Source organism: Capra hircus, chromosome 16, assembly GCF_001704415.2.
Source record: "Capra hircus breed San Clemente chromosome 16, ASM170441v1, whole genome shotgun sequence".
In the NCBI taxonomy this organism is placed as follows: Eukaryota; Metazoa; Chordata; class Mammalia; order Artiodactyla; family Bovidae; genus Capra; species Capra hircus.
This window is the reverse complement of record NC_030823.1, coordinates 74,506,626-74,525,048: the sequence shown is the minus strand read 5'-3', so window position 1 is coordinate 74,525,048 and position 18,423 is coordinate 74,506,626. Positions and strand designations below refer to the sequence as shown.

The 18,423-nt window shown below is 38.1% G+C and overlaps 1 protein-coding gene across 1 annotated transcript; it reads right to left on the bottom strand.

The window, feature by feature from the left end:
- Nucleotides 434-17,087, bottom strand: LOC102170346 (complement factor H). The gene is made up of 7 exons (XM_018059969.1): nt 17,030-17,087; nt 12,365-12,553; nt 11,747-11,923; nt 8,089-8,262; nt 4,832-5,005; nt 1,152-1,334; nt 434-767 (listed from the first exon to the last, which is right to left on the bottom strand). The coding sequence occupies exons 1-7, from the start codon at nt 17,085-17,087 to the stop codon at nt 559-561; spliced, it is 1,164 nt and encodes a 387-aa protein (XP_017915458.1). The 3' UTR covers nt 434-558.

Genomic DNA, 18,423 nt, shown 5'->3' with positions numbered 1-18,423 from the left:
AAGCATAGTGTGTTTATGTGCATGTGTGTTTATAGATGTCAAATGATTTTAATCACTGTAATCACTTTTAACGTCATGTTGTAATCATTATGTACCCAATTGGACTCTAATTCCTCTTTCTTTGAATTACTGTGTGCTAGATATGCATATTGTAAATGGTTATGTATGACATAGTTCGCTCTTTACATGTTTGGAAATGATATTATTTTGAAGATACCAACAAAGATTCTTTTCCTTTTTCTCCTGAAGGAGTCTCAGAAAACCTCAGAAGTTATGGAGAAATCTTTGAGAAAGTTAGGCAACTGATCTATAGCAGAGGCACTGAAGTGATTGCATTAATTCCTTCCTCAGGTATTTTATCAACAGGACAGATAGCACTTGGTTTGCCAAGTTTAATGAGGTGCTCTAAAGAAGTGATGCATTAGTCTTCCTGAGTATAATTTCATCGCCCCCAGAACATTTGATTTGTGAATCAAAATGAGTTAAACAATACTTGATAAAATAAACAGAATTGGATTAATAATGGAAAATTCTCAATGCACGCACATACAACTGCATCTAACCAGTGTTTTGCCCACAGCGAGGATACACCACTTTTCCTTCCTGACAAGCTGTTCGAAATGTACGATATGGTGTCACTGGATGATATCCACGTTTACATATAAATTCAATATGATCCTGTGTTTTAGAGTAAAGTTTTTCTGAAGTTGTCCATTTTAACTGTATGTTATGTTTTTTCATCATTTCTTCTGAAATTTCACAGGTCTCTGAAGATAAAAATATAAACATAAAACATTATATAGTGAACACATATTTTCCACAGAATTTCAAGCTTTCAAGTAGAATCTTCTATTCTAGTCCAAAAATTCCTTCTCAAACCTTTTCCAAACCAACTCACTGAAAATCTATTATGCAGGTTTCATCATTTTAAACGTTAGAATGAGGTACTATATTTAATGTAATTATTACTCTTGTTGCTATTGTTCCTGACCAGAAAATTTTCAGACTTTATGTCTACACATAGTAATATTTGGTAATCAAGCATGCAACAGGATGGTTTGTTAGTCCATGAAAGCTCTATTATAAACAGGTAAGCCTCCTGCCCAGTACAAAGATTTCCCCAGGATCCACGAGCAGACTGAGGCATTTGCCCAAGCACTTTGGTGGCTCAGCCCACTCTCCATTCTCACCCACATTGTTTCTGTTTCCCTGAAGCTCGTAGTAGGCCTGGCACTGATACCCCACAATTGACCGCAGAGCATATACAGGTGTGAGGAGTGAGGTAATGCCTCCGTTGTCTATTGTTGGAGAAGGCCCACATTTTCCTTGAGAGTCTAAAATCTGTGTTGTTTGATTTATTGAAAAACCACCACCCCCTACAGTTTAAAATAAAGGAAAAAAAATGTAGCCTACTATGTAATATCAAGAGTTGTGACTTCTGATGACAGAAATGATTTATTGAAGAAAATCCAATCACTTAACAGGAAAGGCACATTTTTAAGTTTTACTCTTATCCCACTTGAAATCACACATAACACATTCACAAATACGTCTTCTGTGCAGGGTTCTGGTATTAAAATACATTTTCTTAGTGAATGTATGCTAGGCAGATGGATACTGAAGAGAAATAACATTTCTTTTGTCCTTATGTACAACATACTGCAGTGTCTTAAATCTCTAGTCATTTTTGTTGATTTTCAAATTGTTACAAAAAAAATTGTTACAGATTTGAATAATGGACTTCCTTTCTTGGACAAGTTGAGATGCTTATTAAATCTGTGAAGTATTCCTTCTGCTAATTAAAAATCCTGACATACTATAAAAACCAACACAGAAAATTTTAAAAGATGTAGAGAATATGTCAATCTGATTAGAGACCTTGAGATTCAAGAAATTACACTGCAGACAGTGGCTTGGGTTTTAATTTGCTTTCTGTGTGTCTTGGTCTAGCCACTGAGACAACAACCCAGAAATGATAACAAGTTCAAGCAAAAAAAAAAAATAAGTTCTCAAGAAATACTTCATCTTTTTCATCAGAGGCCCAGGAAGTGGTATGTGTATGCTTGCTAAGTCACTTGTCGTATCCAACTCTGTGCGGCCCTATGGACTGTAATCCGCCAGGCTCCTCTGTCCGTGGGATTCTCCAGGCAAGAATACTGGAGTGGGTTGCCACTCCCTCCTCCAGGGATCAGTCCTACATCTCCTGCAGCTCCTACACTGTAGGCGGATTCTTTACTGCTGAGACATTGGAGGAGCCCAGAAACGAAGCAGGCTAGCAAGACAAAGAATTTTTATAATACTGACTTACTCTAGAAATACACCATAATGGAAACCTGAGACTAACTCTTTCCCTGCCTTGATCAGCAGGGGCCAAGCGAGGAGCCCAGACTTCCACTCACATGGCTGGGAAGCAAGATACCTCTGCCCTTTCTCCTTAAGTCAGTGGAGGCCAGGTGGGAACCCTGAACTTGCACCCTACATGGCAGTAATGGAGGCCTGATAAATGAAAGATTCCAATAAAATCTAGGGTCTCAAAAATCATGATACCCCAAAAGTCTAGGATACAGATCATTCATAATACCAAGGACCTGGAAAGCCTCAAAAGAAAAAAAAAAATCCATAGAAGACAACAGTGAGATGACACAGATATTGAAATAATTGGTAAATGGTTTTTCTTAATGGAATTGAATTTATAGAACTAAAAAAAATAGACTGATATAATTTTAAAAACACATTGGATAGGCTCAATAATACACTGCAGAGGACAGAAGGATAAATAAGCTTAACTGCAGACTAACTTTGAATATAGACTGAAAAAAAAAAGGACAGAGCCTCAGGCAAAGGAAGACAGTAAAAGACTGGAGACCCCGAAGGTGAAAAGAAAGGGGATTGAGATGAAAAAATAACTATAATGACTGAATATTTCCCAAATAGGGCACAAAGCACAAGTCTACATATTAAAACATCTGAAGAATTCCAAACAGTATAAACCCAAACAGTATAAATTAATGTCAAGATACATCAGAATTAAATTGCTGGAAACCAAAGGAAAAAAAAATCTCAAAAGCAGCTAGATAGATATTATGCAATACTTATACAAAAAAAGGATCCAGGCATCAGTAGAGTTCTCATCCACGACAATAGAGCCAGGAAAAAGTGACCTCATTTTTCCAATCCTGGAAGAAAAGAATCGTCAACCCCAAATTCTATGTCCAGTGATACCATCCTATAGGATTAAAGGGAGAAAGAAAGACATTCCCAGACAAAGGAAAACAGAGTTTGTCACCAGCAGACCTACTTAAAGAATTGCTAAGGGAATTCTTAAGATAGAAAGGAAAATAGAAAAGGGATTGATACTTTAGGAAGGAACGAAAAATAATAGAATTGATTTTAAAAATTCAGGGGTAAATATAATAAGACTGTCTTTTCGCTAATGATTTTATTAGATCATGGTCATGCAAAATTATGTCATTTGATATAGTGCTTAGTACATGTTGAGGGAATATTTAAGGAATTTATGTTAAAAATGTGGGGAGGGTAAATAAATCTAAATGGAAATAAGGTTTCCACATTTCACCTGAGGTGTTAAAATGTCAGCAACAGTAGGGAGTGATAAACTACCTATGTGTACCTTAATACCTAGAGCAACTATTAAGAAAGCCCTGCAGAGAAAGCATATACTCGAAAGCAATGCAGATGTATCACAGTTAAATTATTTTTTAGTGTTCAAAACTCCACAGAGGAGAAGAGGAAACGGAGATGAGAAACAGAGAGAACACACACAAGACAAACAGTGAGATGGCAGACACTGGCCCTGAGAGTGGTTACTTTAAATGTAGATGGTCTAAGTACTTCAGTTTAAAGACAGAGTGGCAGCTAAACACAAAAACTGTATGCTAAGCTGTGTGCTGTTTTAAACATGAAAACATTCAGGAGACTTTGCCAAAAATTCACACCAGGCAAGAATTAACTTGATAAACTAGAAGACTCTTGAGAGTCCCCTGGGCAGCAAGGAGATTAAACCAGTCAATCTCAAAGAAAATCAACCCTGGATACTCACTGGAAGGACTGATGCTGAAGCTAAAGCTTCCATACTTTGGCCACCTGATGTGAAGAGCCAGCTCATTGGAAAAGACTGTAATGCTGGGAAAGATTGAGGACAGGAGGAGAAGGGAGGCGACAGAAGATAAGATGGTTGGATGACATCACCGACTCAATGGAGATGAGTGAGCAAACTCTGGGAGATAGTGAAGGACAGGGAATCCTGGTGTGCTGCAGTCCGTGGGGTCGCAAAGAATTGGACATGACTTACAATTTCTTGTTTATATTCCCTTCCTTTCTGAACTGTAAACTCTGAAGTGTCCTAAGGCCAAGTTTCAGACATTTTCTTTTTATGTGTACACTAATTCCCTGAATGAGTTCAACTCATTCATACCTTTAAATATCACCCATATGTGAAGATGCCCAAAAGAGGCCACATTCTGTTATCAAGTCCCAGTTGCCTATTCCATGGCTCAAAGTGAAATTCCTTGGGCTGTCAAATGTACTTATGGTATCTTTAACACATTTATACTTCAGGAAATAACTGTCTTAATATTTAAGACAGGAAATGTTCCATGATTCCAACCGTTCAAATCTGGTCAACTATTTCATAAAATATATATGCGAGATTATTTATTCATTCTACAAAAGAACTGGATGTTAAGCACCATCATTTTCTTTTAATCAAAAAATTATTCCCTAAGAACTTCTTCAATATCTGTTTACATCAACATATTTTATTCCTAATACTTTCTCTTAAATCAAGGAGTGGGTAGACAAGGTACTCTACCTTTGCACTGAGGTGGTTTTGTCCAAGTTCCATTTAAACATGTCACATCTACGTCCCCCAAAATGTCGTAAGTTCCAATGCATTCATAACGTACTCTCTCACCATTTTGATACCTAGGCCTCTCACTTTGTATAACTGCATTTTTCACTCTGGGTGGATTCACACAGGAAACATCTGAAAAAAAAGTATTTCTAATATAATGATCCTTATGAACAATAAGGCAATGAGTTAATGTCAAGTATATTCCATGGTTACTTAAATTCAATAGGTAATCTGTCATGAAAGACTGCTAAATTCAATGTTTACATATAAGATTAAGGAAAAGGAGAGAAAGCAATATTTTTCAGTGGAAATTAAGCCTTTTTACCTTAAATCTCTGCCCCAGCCTTCACTAGCAGGTTAATACATGATTTCAGGCCAGTGAAAATGAGGGCTTTTCTGGACAACTCTTTCTGACTTTAGTAAAATCAGTGTTAAATAAATTCACAATGAATTTATAAACCATAAGAAAGTCATAATAATAAGATCATATGGATTTGATTTAAATCATCAGGATTTGGTTTACAGTCATTCTGTGCATTAACTGTAACTTAAGACACCTAGAAAAATAAACACAGTAGATACTTATTTAGAAACTTGATCAAGAATTAGCACACTTTGAAGAATACCATTGTTGAAGGAAGAAGATTAATTAAAAGATCCAAACATATCTGGGAAACAAAACTATTCTTTGATAATATTTTTTGGAAAATGCTTAAGGACACCACAGGGAGTGATGGGTCATCCCTCAGTGAGATTCAGGGGATGTAAGGTACAAGAGGCTGTAGCCTTGACTCCTAAACTGAAATGTGCACAGAATCCCTTGGGATTCCTTAAAACAGTGTCGGAGTTGCAGCCCCAGAGGTTTTGATTCAACAGGTCTGAGTGAGCCTGTGAATCTGCTTGCATATCTTACAGTTTCCCAGAACATGCTGAGATTGCTGTGCCAGGAATGTGCTTTTAGAATTATTGGCTACAATGCTAAACACCGAGAACACAATCCCATCTCTTTTTATGCTGAGACATAAACTTTTTTGACCTGTATGCGGGTCAAGGAGCAACAGTTAGAACTTGACATGGAACAATTGTCTGGTTCAAAATTGGGAAGGGTGTACAACAAGGCTGTATATCGTCACCCTGCTTGTTTAACTTCTATGCAGAGTACATCATGTGAAATGCTAGGCTGGCTGAATCACAAGTTGGAATCAAGATTTCTGGGAATAATATCAACAATCTCAGATATGCAGATGATACCACTCTAATGGCTGAGAGTAAAGAGGAACTAAAGAGTCTCGAGAGTGAAAGAGAAGAGTGAAAAAGATGGCTTGAAGGTCAATGTTCAAAAAACGAAGATCGTGGCATCCAGTCCCATCACTTCATGGCAAATTGAAGGGGAAAAAGTGGAAGCAGTGACTTATTTTATTTTCTTGGGCTCCGAAATCAATGTGGACGGTGAGTGCAGCCATGAAATTCACAGATGCTTGCTCCTTGGAAGGAAAGCTGTATCAAACCTAGACAGCGTATTAAAAAGCAGAGACATCACTTTGCCTACAGAGGGCAGTATAGTCAAAGCTATTTTTTTTCCCAGTAGTCATGTATGGATGGGTGCTGCTGCTGCTGTCACTTCAGTCGTGTCCGACTCTGTGACCCCATAGACAGCAGCCCACCAGGCTCCCCCGTCCCTGGGATTCTCCAGGCAAGAACACTGGAGTGGGTTGCCATTTCCTTCTCCAATGCATGAAAGTGAAAAGTGAAAGTGAAGTCTCTCAGTCATGTCTGACTCTTAGCGACTCCATGGACTGAAGCCTACCAGGCTCCTCCATCCATGGGATTTTCCAGGCAAGAGTACTGGATTGGGGTGCCATTGTAAAGAAGGCTAAGCGCTGAAGAATTGATGGTTTCAAGCTGTGGTGCTGTTGAGAGTCCCTTGGACTGCAAGGAGATCAAGCCAGTCAACTGTAAAGGAAATCAACCCTGAATATTCATTGCAAGGACCGATGCTGAAGCTGAACCTCTAATACTTTGGCCACCTGATGCGAAGGGCCAACTCACTGGAAAAGACCCTGATGCTGGGAAAGAGTGAAGGCAGGAGAAGGAGGTGACAGAGGATGAGATGGACTCAATGGACGTGATTCTGAGCAAACTCTGGGAGACAGTGAAGGACAGGGAAGCCTGGTGTGCTGTAGTCCATGGGGTTGCAAAGAGTCAGACACGACTTATTGACTGAACAACAATAAGAACAATGAATAATCTATGGCCATTTAATGATGGTGAATATTATATTACTTAAGATACTTTAATAATAAAATTTAAAACTTTTACCAAAGTACCTCTGCACACTGGCCTTCCTATCCATTTGCTCTTAACACACTGTATAGTGTTGGATCCATCCAGCTGATAATATGGTTGACATTTAAAAGCCACTTGTTCTCCTGACCTATATGATTTCTTCTTCTTGCCTGTGAGTACAGCACCATCAAAGCTGGGCAAGTTAAAACAATCTGTGCCTGAAAAAAAGGGAATATGTATTAGTTTAGTCCATCTTTAAAAATACATAGTGACCAATGATTACATTCCAGAAAAAATAGATATATACATATCAAACCAATGAATATTGTACAAATTTCTCTTATAACTTAAAACAAATGTCAGCCATCTTGACCTAGTCACATTGAGTGTCTCTATATTCATCAGAAGTACAACATGGGAAGGGTGATATTCAAAGAGATAGGGCTGCATGTGGTGCTTGAGAGCATACTTCTCACACTTACACTCTTTTTCCCCATCGCAGGCCGCCTACATTATAAACGTGTTTCTGTTTCTTGTATCAAAATCTGTTACCTTGAATTACATCACATGTCTTAGAAAATTGTGTATTATAAAGAACCGATTGATAAATTAAGAGTACACTGAGTAGTGGTAAGACTGATGAGCAGAGGTCAACTGTGATACAGTTATGCGGAACAAAGACCAGAAATCTGAGAATGTTTATCAGAGGATGTCCAAACTGCACCCAAGTTGATGTGAAAATGAGATAATTTAGCTCCTGTTTTCAAACTTTTGTTATTACTAGGATTGTTAATTCCCTACTAGAATTCAGAACTTTCACAAGATGCCTTGTAAAGTTCTAGAATTACTGCTTAGTTTCATCTTTGTACCATCTATGCTCTTAATTAAAGATATTTATCAGCATTAGAATAAAGTGAAATGCACTATACTTATGCATGTTGGTGTACGGGACCATTTTCCTCCTAAACATCTTATAGATGCAAATCCATAAATCCTAAATCCTTCATTACAGGTGTATGTGGCTTTTTCTCCATATTGATAACTGTCTTTCTTGTGACGTACAGCACCATTCTGAATTGAAGGTGGAAGTCCACAGGGAAGACCTAGGAATAAATGAAAGAAAGGTTTAAGTTTAAATAACTCTGAAATTTAACTTATGTACTGCTTGTCATATTTGATAGTTTAACTGAAAGTAATAAATGATTTTACAGTTTACATGACATCACACAGAAGTGCACAAATGTGTCCTAAGATCACCATGCTGATGTGTGTCCCGCTGTCCACATAAGGAAGAGCTTGAAATCAAAAGTACCAGTATATGAAAGAGACTATCTCTGCTCTCTAACCAATCATGGGTAATTAAAGAAAAGCACACTGAGATTCCATCATCTTAGAAGAAGTGTTATGTATTGTAAATTATTAGAAGGCACATTGTAGGAAGGACAGAGGACATTTTTTGGGGAAAAACTTGGTGGCAATGCAAACACTGCAACTTCTATGAACAGTTGAATTATGAACACATTTGCTGATATCTATAGGGAGGTTTAATTTTGTTATAAATCCAGCACCAACACAAAAAAAATTGCCAAAATTAAAAGTGATTCTATATGGAACCAATGTAATTAAGAAAAAGAATGATTTGAACATGCAAAAATTAATTAAATGCATTAATATATAAATTACATATAAGTGCCATAATATATACAAAATTTGATATACTGAGTAAAGGAGTCTGTCTCATGACTTTGTTGCCAATTCATTAGTTTAAAAAAGTGGAATTAATACACATTGAAGAATAACACAGTTGAAGGAAGAAGATGACCAAAAGACCCAAACAGAAGACCTGACAAAACAACAGGAAAATAAATGCGTAATTTACAAAACTACTCTTTAATGATGTTTTGGGTAAATGCTTAAGGACACCGCAGTGAGTGATGTGTATAATTCCTCAGTGAGATTGAGGGGATGTAAGGTACGAGAGGCTGTGGCCACGGCTCCTAGATTGAAATGTGCACAGAATCCCTTGGCAATCTTTAGGACAGTGTCAGGACTGCAGCCCCAGAGTTTTTCACTGAACAGTTTTTTATGTTTTCAATGCTCTCTGAAAACAATTTTTAAATGAACTGGCATTTAAGTATACTGACATTACACTGAAAATTAAGAATATATTATACATTTTGTGAAAAGAGATATGCCTGTTATCTAGATCTAATTTTGTTAAAACATTAACATGACAGCATTGTTAATGACTTTGAAAAATAGTCAACAAAATATATTTAAAATATAGGAGTTGATGAGGTTTGAATCTGCAAAATCATCACCCTATGCGAGATTATGAAAATAACCATTGTTCCCCAAAGTTTCTTCATATTACAAACAAGAATCCCCCAAACATGTTCAAGTCATACTCTAGCTTTTCTGTGACATATTTTCTATTGACATTTTCATGAGCATACTCACATGACTTCATAAGCAATATTCAGTGGGCTTTCGCACTGTAGTACTCAGAATATAAAAAACAATTCATTTTGTTTCCCCCTTAGGTGAGCATGTTAATTTTTTCATTAAGGTATTATTTATAGGTATCTCACCTTGCAGGTTATTTCTACCAGGAGATTCAATCAAAAATGTAAACAGCATGTTAGATTTTCTCGATGGTACAGTGACACAAATATTCTAGTTGCACCATTTGAGGTTTAAAATCTGCCTCATTTGCAGTTCCCAAATGTGACTCCAAAATTAAGTGTATTACAGTGAAGCTGGTTAATGTGTCATTTAATAAATATCAAAGTTCAATGTCTTACACTATCCCTAAATGTTTTCTGTTGGTAGTTTCATGGTAAGTTATTTTATTCATCACCTGACAAGTATGTCCATAGCTTTATGTGGGACCAGGTATGAACTGGCTCCAGAAGTAATGTAAAATAATAATTTTCAATAAAACATCTCAAGATAGTAGGTGAAGTTCTTCCTGCCTGTTGAATCATCTGTATTTTCATGGGCTATGGAAAATGATCAATTTTTTAAAAATTGCAGTAGATCTTAATATGTACTGCACAGGTTATGGGGTGTTAAATGTGGCGATCGTGTTACAGAAACCAGCTGCCAGTGCAGGAGACGTGGGTTTGATCTCTGGATTGGGAAGATGCCTTGAAGAAAGGCATGGCAACCCACTCCAGTATTCCTGCCTCGAGAATCCCACGGACCGAGAAGCCTGGTGGGCTACAGTCCACGGAGTCACAAAGAGTCGGACACAACTGAAGTGACCGATCACGCACAGTGTAATGATTTGACTCATATATATAATGATATGTTTACAACCATAAGTTTAGTGAATATCCATTGTTTCATTATTTGATATCGTTACTGTATAATTATTATGTTCTTCTGTTTGTCTTATAGTCCTTGATTTTTGTGTTCCTTACAGTCGCATGTTCATTTTGCGTTTAAAGCATGCTGTGTTTGCATTTAAAGAAGCAGTCACTTCCTCTAGTCTTTACAGATTTGCCTTGGGGAGAGAAGTTCACTCTGTCACTGATAGGATTTTGAGGCTTTTCCAGACCTCTTTTAAGGATACACCTGGCCACATATCTCAGTTCCTCTTGGGAGAGAATTTTGAAGCTCATATGCTTCTTTCAACCCAGCAAAGCCAGTCTCTGTGCTGACAGCTTCCTGGCTGATTCCCTGGGGCAATGCTGAATACTGAGTTTGTGTGCTTTCTCACAGTCCCACGGGGTCAGACTGGCTTCTGGATGTCTCACAGATCAAAGGCTTGGAACACCACCGTGAGGACCTACACAGGGAGCTGGCCCTGGGGCAGGGGGACGTGGATGTGTTGAGGTGCCCATGGGTGAGCAGGACCCACAAGCAAGGTGTCTGCAATGCCTAGAGGGTGGGCTTCTTGGTAGTGTCTCCAACATGGTCAGTGGGATCCATGTCCCTCAATAAGTTCTAGCTCTGGATGCTGTACAGCTGGTCTCTCCCCACCCCTCAGCCATGCAGATGACCCCAGTGTCCTGGATAAGGGGAGAGAGAAGTGCGCCTTCTCATCGGTGTTGGAAGCTGAGGAAGCCACCCTTGGTCAGATGCTCTTATTCCCCCACAGGTAAAATCCTATGCTGAGCAGTCTCTCTCGGCACTAAGCTGTGCCATTTTAGGGGAGGGCGACACACAAAAGGTGAGGCTGTTCCTCTAAGCCTCTGTGAGGCGCCGGGTCTTGCATATCTGCTGTAATCTCTCTGCTAGACGCCTTGCCTCCCACAAAGACGCTCTCATTCATGCGTGACTGTTTGTATCAGGAGAGACAGTAAAACTCCTATTCTGCCATCTTTCTAACTTCACTCTGTTATTACAGGTTTCTTCTTTGTGGTTCTTTTCAGTTTCTTGACTAATGTCCATCAATAGGCACATTTATTTTGTTATACACATATCTAGGAATTGGTACACTCACACATGCTTGTTAAACAATAAAATTAAATAGGTCCTTAGACAAAACAAGAAGCTGATCTAAATATTTTTATCAGTGGATAATACAGCTGAGTCTTAGAAACTTATGAAGATACGAGGGTCTGAGCCCAGTTTACTCACCAACGCGGACGCATATTGGAGGAGGGTACCAGCCCTTCTCTGTGCAAGTCATTGTGTTCTGATTATTGTGAAGACTATAGCCATCATGGCAGCGGACTCTTACAGTTTTACCTTGTAAATACTTTTCTTGGGAATTTGTGTAATATCCATTTTCCAAATAATTGAAAGTACATTGTCCTAAGGATCATAAAATCAATAGAATAGAAAAATCACATATATTTGGTAAAAAAGCACAGTAAAAATTAACTTTATAGTATTTACCTGACAATGCATTAGTATTCTAAAATATCATATAACTTAATAAAAATGAAAGTTGCTACCACATTTGTTAAAAAGGAAAAAAAAAATGAATACTCCATGTCATTTATCTTTAGTTTTTGTAATTAAAATGAGTATAAATGATGCAGATATTCTTGTAAGGTCTCTATAATTCTCCTGTGACTTCCATGAAGAGCTCCTCATGAAAGGAAGACCTATTTGGATCTTTTTACTCACAGACCTTGTTCCTCAGCCTTCCTGTTGTATACAAGACCTAATTGTACTCACTCACTAGTGAGTACTAGTGTCTCTTCACACTTTGAAAGATTTATACACATAAAATTGAAGCGGTTTACTTACTGAGGCAGGGCACTTCTGGGGACCATCCTTTCAGGGTGCAAGTCATGTAATCCCAGGGACTTTGTGAAGGAGTCACAAAATACCGATTACAGTGATAGGAAAACTGTTGACCAACACTTGCTGGAAAGTATCCTTTAAATGCATAATATAACCTTCCATGTTTTATTACTGGAAAATCACAAGGTTTCACTTGAAATGAAAAAAAAAAGTATAAATAATATTTTATCTTAAATTAAAATGGTTTCATCTATTAATTATATTCTCTTACTAGCATAATTACACTCATTGCACTAGGGATTCTAGGACAAGAAAATTTATAAAAATTTCAGATGACTAATATGTGTAAGGAGATCCATGCAGCTGCTATTCCAGGGTCTGGTTTCTCCTTGCCTGCCTCCGGAAGGCCCAGCATTTCCAGTTTCCTGGGATTACAGAGAACAAAATAGCAGTTATGAATGGCTGTGCCAGCACTCCTCACAAGTCATTTCCCAGCTACATGTGGAGAGAGCAGCTCCCAGTTTCTTCATGGAAGAGTCACACCACACATCTAAGACGCTCATTTTCTTCAGCTGCTGCCCAGGGAACTGGCTTCTGACTAACCCGTCGCTGATGAAGCAAGCCCAGAGTTTGCTTGGTGCCTGAGGACTACAGAGAGCTGAATCATGGTTTCAAAGAGCACAAGGTTTGAAGGAGTGTGCATGCATTTGCACAGCTCCTCTCGCCAGCTCAGTGCAGAGTGAATGAAATCATAGCCTCCAGTCCTCAGGTTTACCACCTATTCTGGCTTCTAGCTCACCTCTCTCAGGACACTAATGGGAGTTGGCATACTCTAGTCAGGAAGCAACAGTTAGAACTGGACATGGAACAACAGACTGGTTCCAAACAGGAAAAGGAGTACGTCAAGGCTGTATATTGTCACCCTGCTTATTTAACTTCTATGCAGAGTACATCATGAGAAACGCTGGGCTGGAAGAAACACAAGCTGAAATCAAGATTGCCAGGAGAAATATCAATAACCTCAGATATGCAGATGACACCACCCTTATGGCAGAAAGTGAAGAGGAGCTAAAAAGCCTCTTGATGAAAGTGAAAGAGGAGAGCGAAAAAGTTGGCTTAAAGCTCAACATCCAGAAAACGAAGATCATGGCATCTGGTCCCATCACTTCATGGGAAATAGATGGGGAAACAGTGGAAATAGTATCAGACTTTATTTTGGGGGGCTCCAAAATCACTGCAGATGGTGACTGCAGCCATGAAATTAAAAGATGCTTACTCCTTGGAAGAAAAGTTATGACCAACCTAGATAACATATTGAAAAGCAGAGACATTACTTTGCCGACTAAGGTCCATCTATTCAAGGCTATGGTTTTTCCTGTGGTCATGTATGGATGTGAGAGTTGGACTGTGAAGAAAGCTGAGTGGAGAAGAATTGATGCTTTTGAACTGTGATGTTGGAGAAGACTTTGGGAGTCCCTTGGACTACAAGGAGATCCAACCAGTCCATTCTGAAGGAGATCAGTCCTGGGTGTTCACTAGAAGGACTGATGTTGAAGCTGAAACTCCAATACTTTGGCCACCTGATGCAAAGAGCTGACTCATTTGAAAAGACCCTGATGCTGGGAAAGATTGAGGGTAGGAGGAGAAGGGGACAACAGAGGATGAGATGGTTGGATGGCATCACCAACTCAATTGACATGAGTTGGAGTATACTCCAGGAGTTGGTGTTGGATAGGGAGGCCTGGCATGCTGTAGTTCATGGGGTCGCAAAGAGTTGGACACGACTGAGCAACTGAACTGAACTGAACTGAACTGAAGTGACTTATCATGCATGCATGCACATTTCCACCAAAAGACTGGAGACCTGTGATTTACCCAGTGAAGATTTAAAAACAGCTGTTTTAAAAAACTCCATGTGCTACAAGAAAATACAGTAAGACAGTCAAACAAAAGTAGGAAAACAATAAATGAACAAAATGAGCAGTTTAATAAAAATAAACAAATCATATAAAAACCCCAGGAACCGTGGTACTGAAGGATTCAAGGATGAAATGAAAATGCTTTAGAGAGCATCAACCACAGAATGAAACAAGCATAAGAAATAATCTGTGAGATAGATGACATATTGAAGTTATCCAGTCAGAGGAGAATAAAAAGAAAATAAAACAACAACAACAAAAATAAAAATAAGAAACAGGAATGAAAAAAGTCTGTATGATCTATGGAGCAGCATCAACAGAACTAACTTGTGAACTATTGAGTTTTCAGAAGGAGAAAAGGGGAGATGAGTGTGAAAGCTAATTTAAAGAATGACTGAGAACTTCCCAAATCAGGGGTGTGATTTGGATATCAAAGTTCATGAAGTCTATATATGACTAAACAAAATAAACATTAAAACACGTCTACAATGCATACTATAATGAAGCTTCAAAAATTAAAGAAAAATAGATAAGACTTAAAGACTTAAAATCTTTTAAAAGCATGAAGAAAAAACCCACAAACATCAAAACAAAACAAAAAAGTTTGAAACTTACAAAGGAACACCATATGTCTCTAAGCATATTTCAAAGCAGAATCCTGAGTAGCCAGGAGAAAGTGGGATGATATATTCCAAGTGCTGAAAGAGAAAACTGCCAACCAAGAATACTGTCATTCAGAAATGAATTGAAGATAAAGACTTCTCCAGACCCACAAATACCGAGGGAACTGAATACCTATAGACTTGCCTTACTAGAAACCCTGAAAAGAGTTATTCAAGGTGCAATGAAAGCATGCCAATTAATATCATGAAAATACACAGTGCACTGGTAAATGTAAGTGTACAGTTGCACGCAGGATACTCTAATGCTGTGACATGTTGTAATGTTAGATTTTTTTTCCCCCTTCACTGTGGCTTCCATATTGGGAATAAACCACTAATTTAGTCTCATTCCTTTTGGTTAACATTCTAGTGTATATTTCCAACACTGTTGGAGATTTGGAATAATTATTCTTTACCCTTGGGTTTTTCCATTTTCAGCATATGTCATCAACAAGTGTGATTTCATGATGAGAATGGGTCATGAACAACAGACGATGAATCTATTTCTGTGATTTTGGCTCAGAGGTTAAAGCGTCTGCCTGCAATGCGGGAGACCTCGGTTCGATCCCTGGGTCGGGAAGCTTTCCCTGGAGAAGGAAATGGCAACCCACTCCAGTATTCTTGCCTGGAGAATCCCATGGACGGAGGAGCTGGTCGGCTACAGTCCACGGGGTCGCAAAGAGTCGGACACGACTGACTGACTTCCCTTTCACTTTCACTTTGAGTTTCAATTAAGAAAAATATGACTTTCTATTTCTGTTGGATGAGGAAGTAGTTCTTACAAGAAGTCTACAATTGTGAACAACTTATCTATTATGAAAAATAACTATTCACAAATATTCAGAACATTTATCTCTAAGGCCACTTTTAGAAAGAGGCCCCTTGTTAATGAGAAGGCTAGTTTTCAACTGGAATATCAGGCAAGGATTTGTCAAAGTTCCAAATTTCTCTTTCATGCTTGCATACTCCTTCTCCTCTGCTATCTCTCTTACTTAGAAATATGCCTTTAATGTTTCCTCTAACTGATTAATAGACCATCTCCCATATGACTGAGAACCAGGGATAAACTGAGTAACACTTCTGCCTGCCCTTCAGCAAGCACTCTGGTAATGGAGCCATTCTCATAGGTGACCTGGGACCTAAGGTGCTTTTAATTGTTACCCTTAGGACTGGACAGGAAGCTCTGTTGTGTTGTAAACATTGTTTATGAGGAAAATTGACAAATTGATTTAAATAATATGCAAAACCCAACATGCAACATATTATAAACTCAATAATACACAGCAATGCATATTATAGTCACACTTAGTGTTTAATGAGGTATCATAAAACTCATTAGAAGATATAGCTACAAGAAAGAAAGAAGAGGACTGGATTATTAAAATTTAAAAAAAAAAAACAGAAGAAAAGCATCATAATGAAGAACTTATAAATTTCAAGATAGAAATGATAAAAAAAATTTTTTTAATTTCACAATTTCCAATGCTCTCTTAAAACAATTTTAAAGTTTTGGCATTGCAGCAGAAATAAAGAGTGTACTCTGGATTTTATTAAAAGAGATGCCTGTTACCTGTAGCTACTTTTGTTAAAACATTGATTTGGCAGTGATGTTAATGACTTTTAGTAGCTTTACTAAGATATAATTGAAATACAGTCAACTGAACATACTTAAAATTTAGTATTTGATGAAGTGTGAATCTGCAAAATCAACACCACATGTAAGATTATGAAGATATACATTGCTCTCTAAATTTCTTGTATTACAAATAGGAATCCCCTAAACATTTTGGAGTTATACTCTAGCTTTTCTGTGATATATTTTCTGTTCACATTTTCCTGAGCATATTCACATGACCTCACAAATCAATATTCAGTGGCTCTGCATACTGTAGTACTCATAGGATGTTGAAGATAATTTATCTTACTTTCCCCTCAGGTGAATATGTGATCATTATTTCATTAAGGTATTCTTTATAGTTATCACATCCTGAAGACTATTTCTACCAGTTGATTCAATCAAAAACACACACATGAAAGTGGAAACGAAGTAGGAAGAAGGGTGAGTGTTCATACCTGTTTCAACTTACCTTGCCCATGAGCACAGGAAAGCCACAAGGTGAGAACAACACTGATTAGCAAAAACATGTTAGATTTTCTGATGATACATTCACACAATACTCCAGTGGCACTATTTGAGGTTGAAAATCTACTTCATTTGCAGTTAGAAAACATGACTTTGGATTTAAGTGCCTTACAATGAAGCTAGTTAATTAGTGCCATTTAATAAATATCAAAGTTCAATGTTTTACAATATCCATAAATGATTTCTGTTGGTAGTTTCACAATAAGCTATTGTGTTCAACACCTGTTATGTCCGTGTACAACTTTATGTGGGACTAGGTGTGGACTGGCTTCAAAGTAACATAAAATATTAATTTTTATTAAAACATTTCTAGAGAATAGGTGAAGTTTTTCCCAGCCTTTGAATTATCTGTATTTTCACATGGCTAGGGAAGTGAGGAGATTTTTTTAAATTACATTAGATCTTAATACCAAGTACACAAGTTATAGTGAATTCTTTGTATTTATATGCTACTTATGTCTGGGTATTTTATGGTTATTTTTTCCAGCTCTTTTGACATATAATTGACATGCAGCACTGCATAAGTTTCAGGTGTGCTGAGCATAATTATTTTTGTTTTGTTTTCAAATTTTATTTATTTTAATTGAAGGATAATTACCTTACAATATTGTGATGGGTTTTGCTATATATCAGTATGAATCGGACATAGGTATACACGTGCCCCCTCCATCCTGAGCTCCCCTCCCAAGTCCCTCCCCACCCTACCCCTCCAGGTTGTCAAAGAGCACTGGCTTTGGGAGCCCTGCTTCATACATCAAACTCGCACTGGCTATCTATTTCACATACGGTAACGTATGTATTTCAGTGCTGTTCTCTCAAGGCACCCCACCCTCGCCTTCTCCCACTGAGTCCAAACATCTGTTCTTTACATCGGTGTCTCCTTTGCTGTATGTAGGATCGTTAGTACCATCTTTCTAGATTCCATATATAGAGCATAATGGTTTAATGTATATATATCTTGAAATGATGACTACAAGTTTCGTGAATATCTATCATCTCATATGGGCTTCCCTGATAGCTCAAGTGGTAAAGAATCCCCCTGCAATGCAGGAGACCCCGGTTCAATTCCTGGATTGGGAAGATCCACTGGCAAAGGGATAGGCTACTCACACCAGTATTCTTGGGCTTCCCTGGTGGCTCAGCTGGGGTAAAGAATCTGCCTGCAATGTGGGAGACCTGGGTTCGATCCCTGGGTTGGGAAGATTCCCTGGAGAAGGGAAAGGCTCCCCACTCCAGTATTCTGGCCTGGAGAATTCCTGGACTGTCTAGTCCATGGCGTCACAAAGAGCTGGACACGACTGAATGACTTTCACTTTCAGATCATCTCATATAAATACA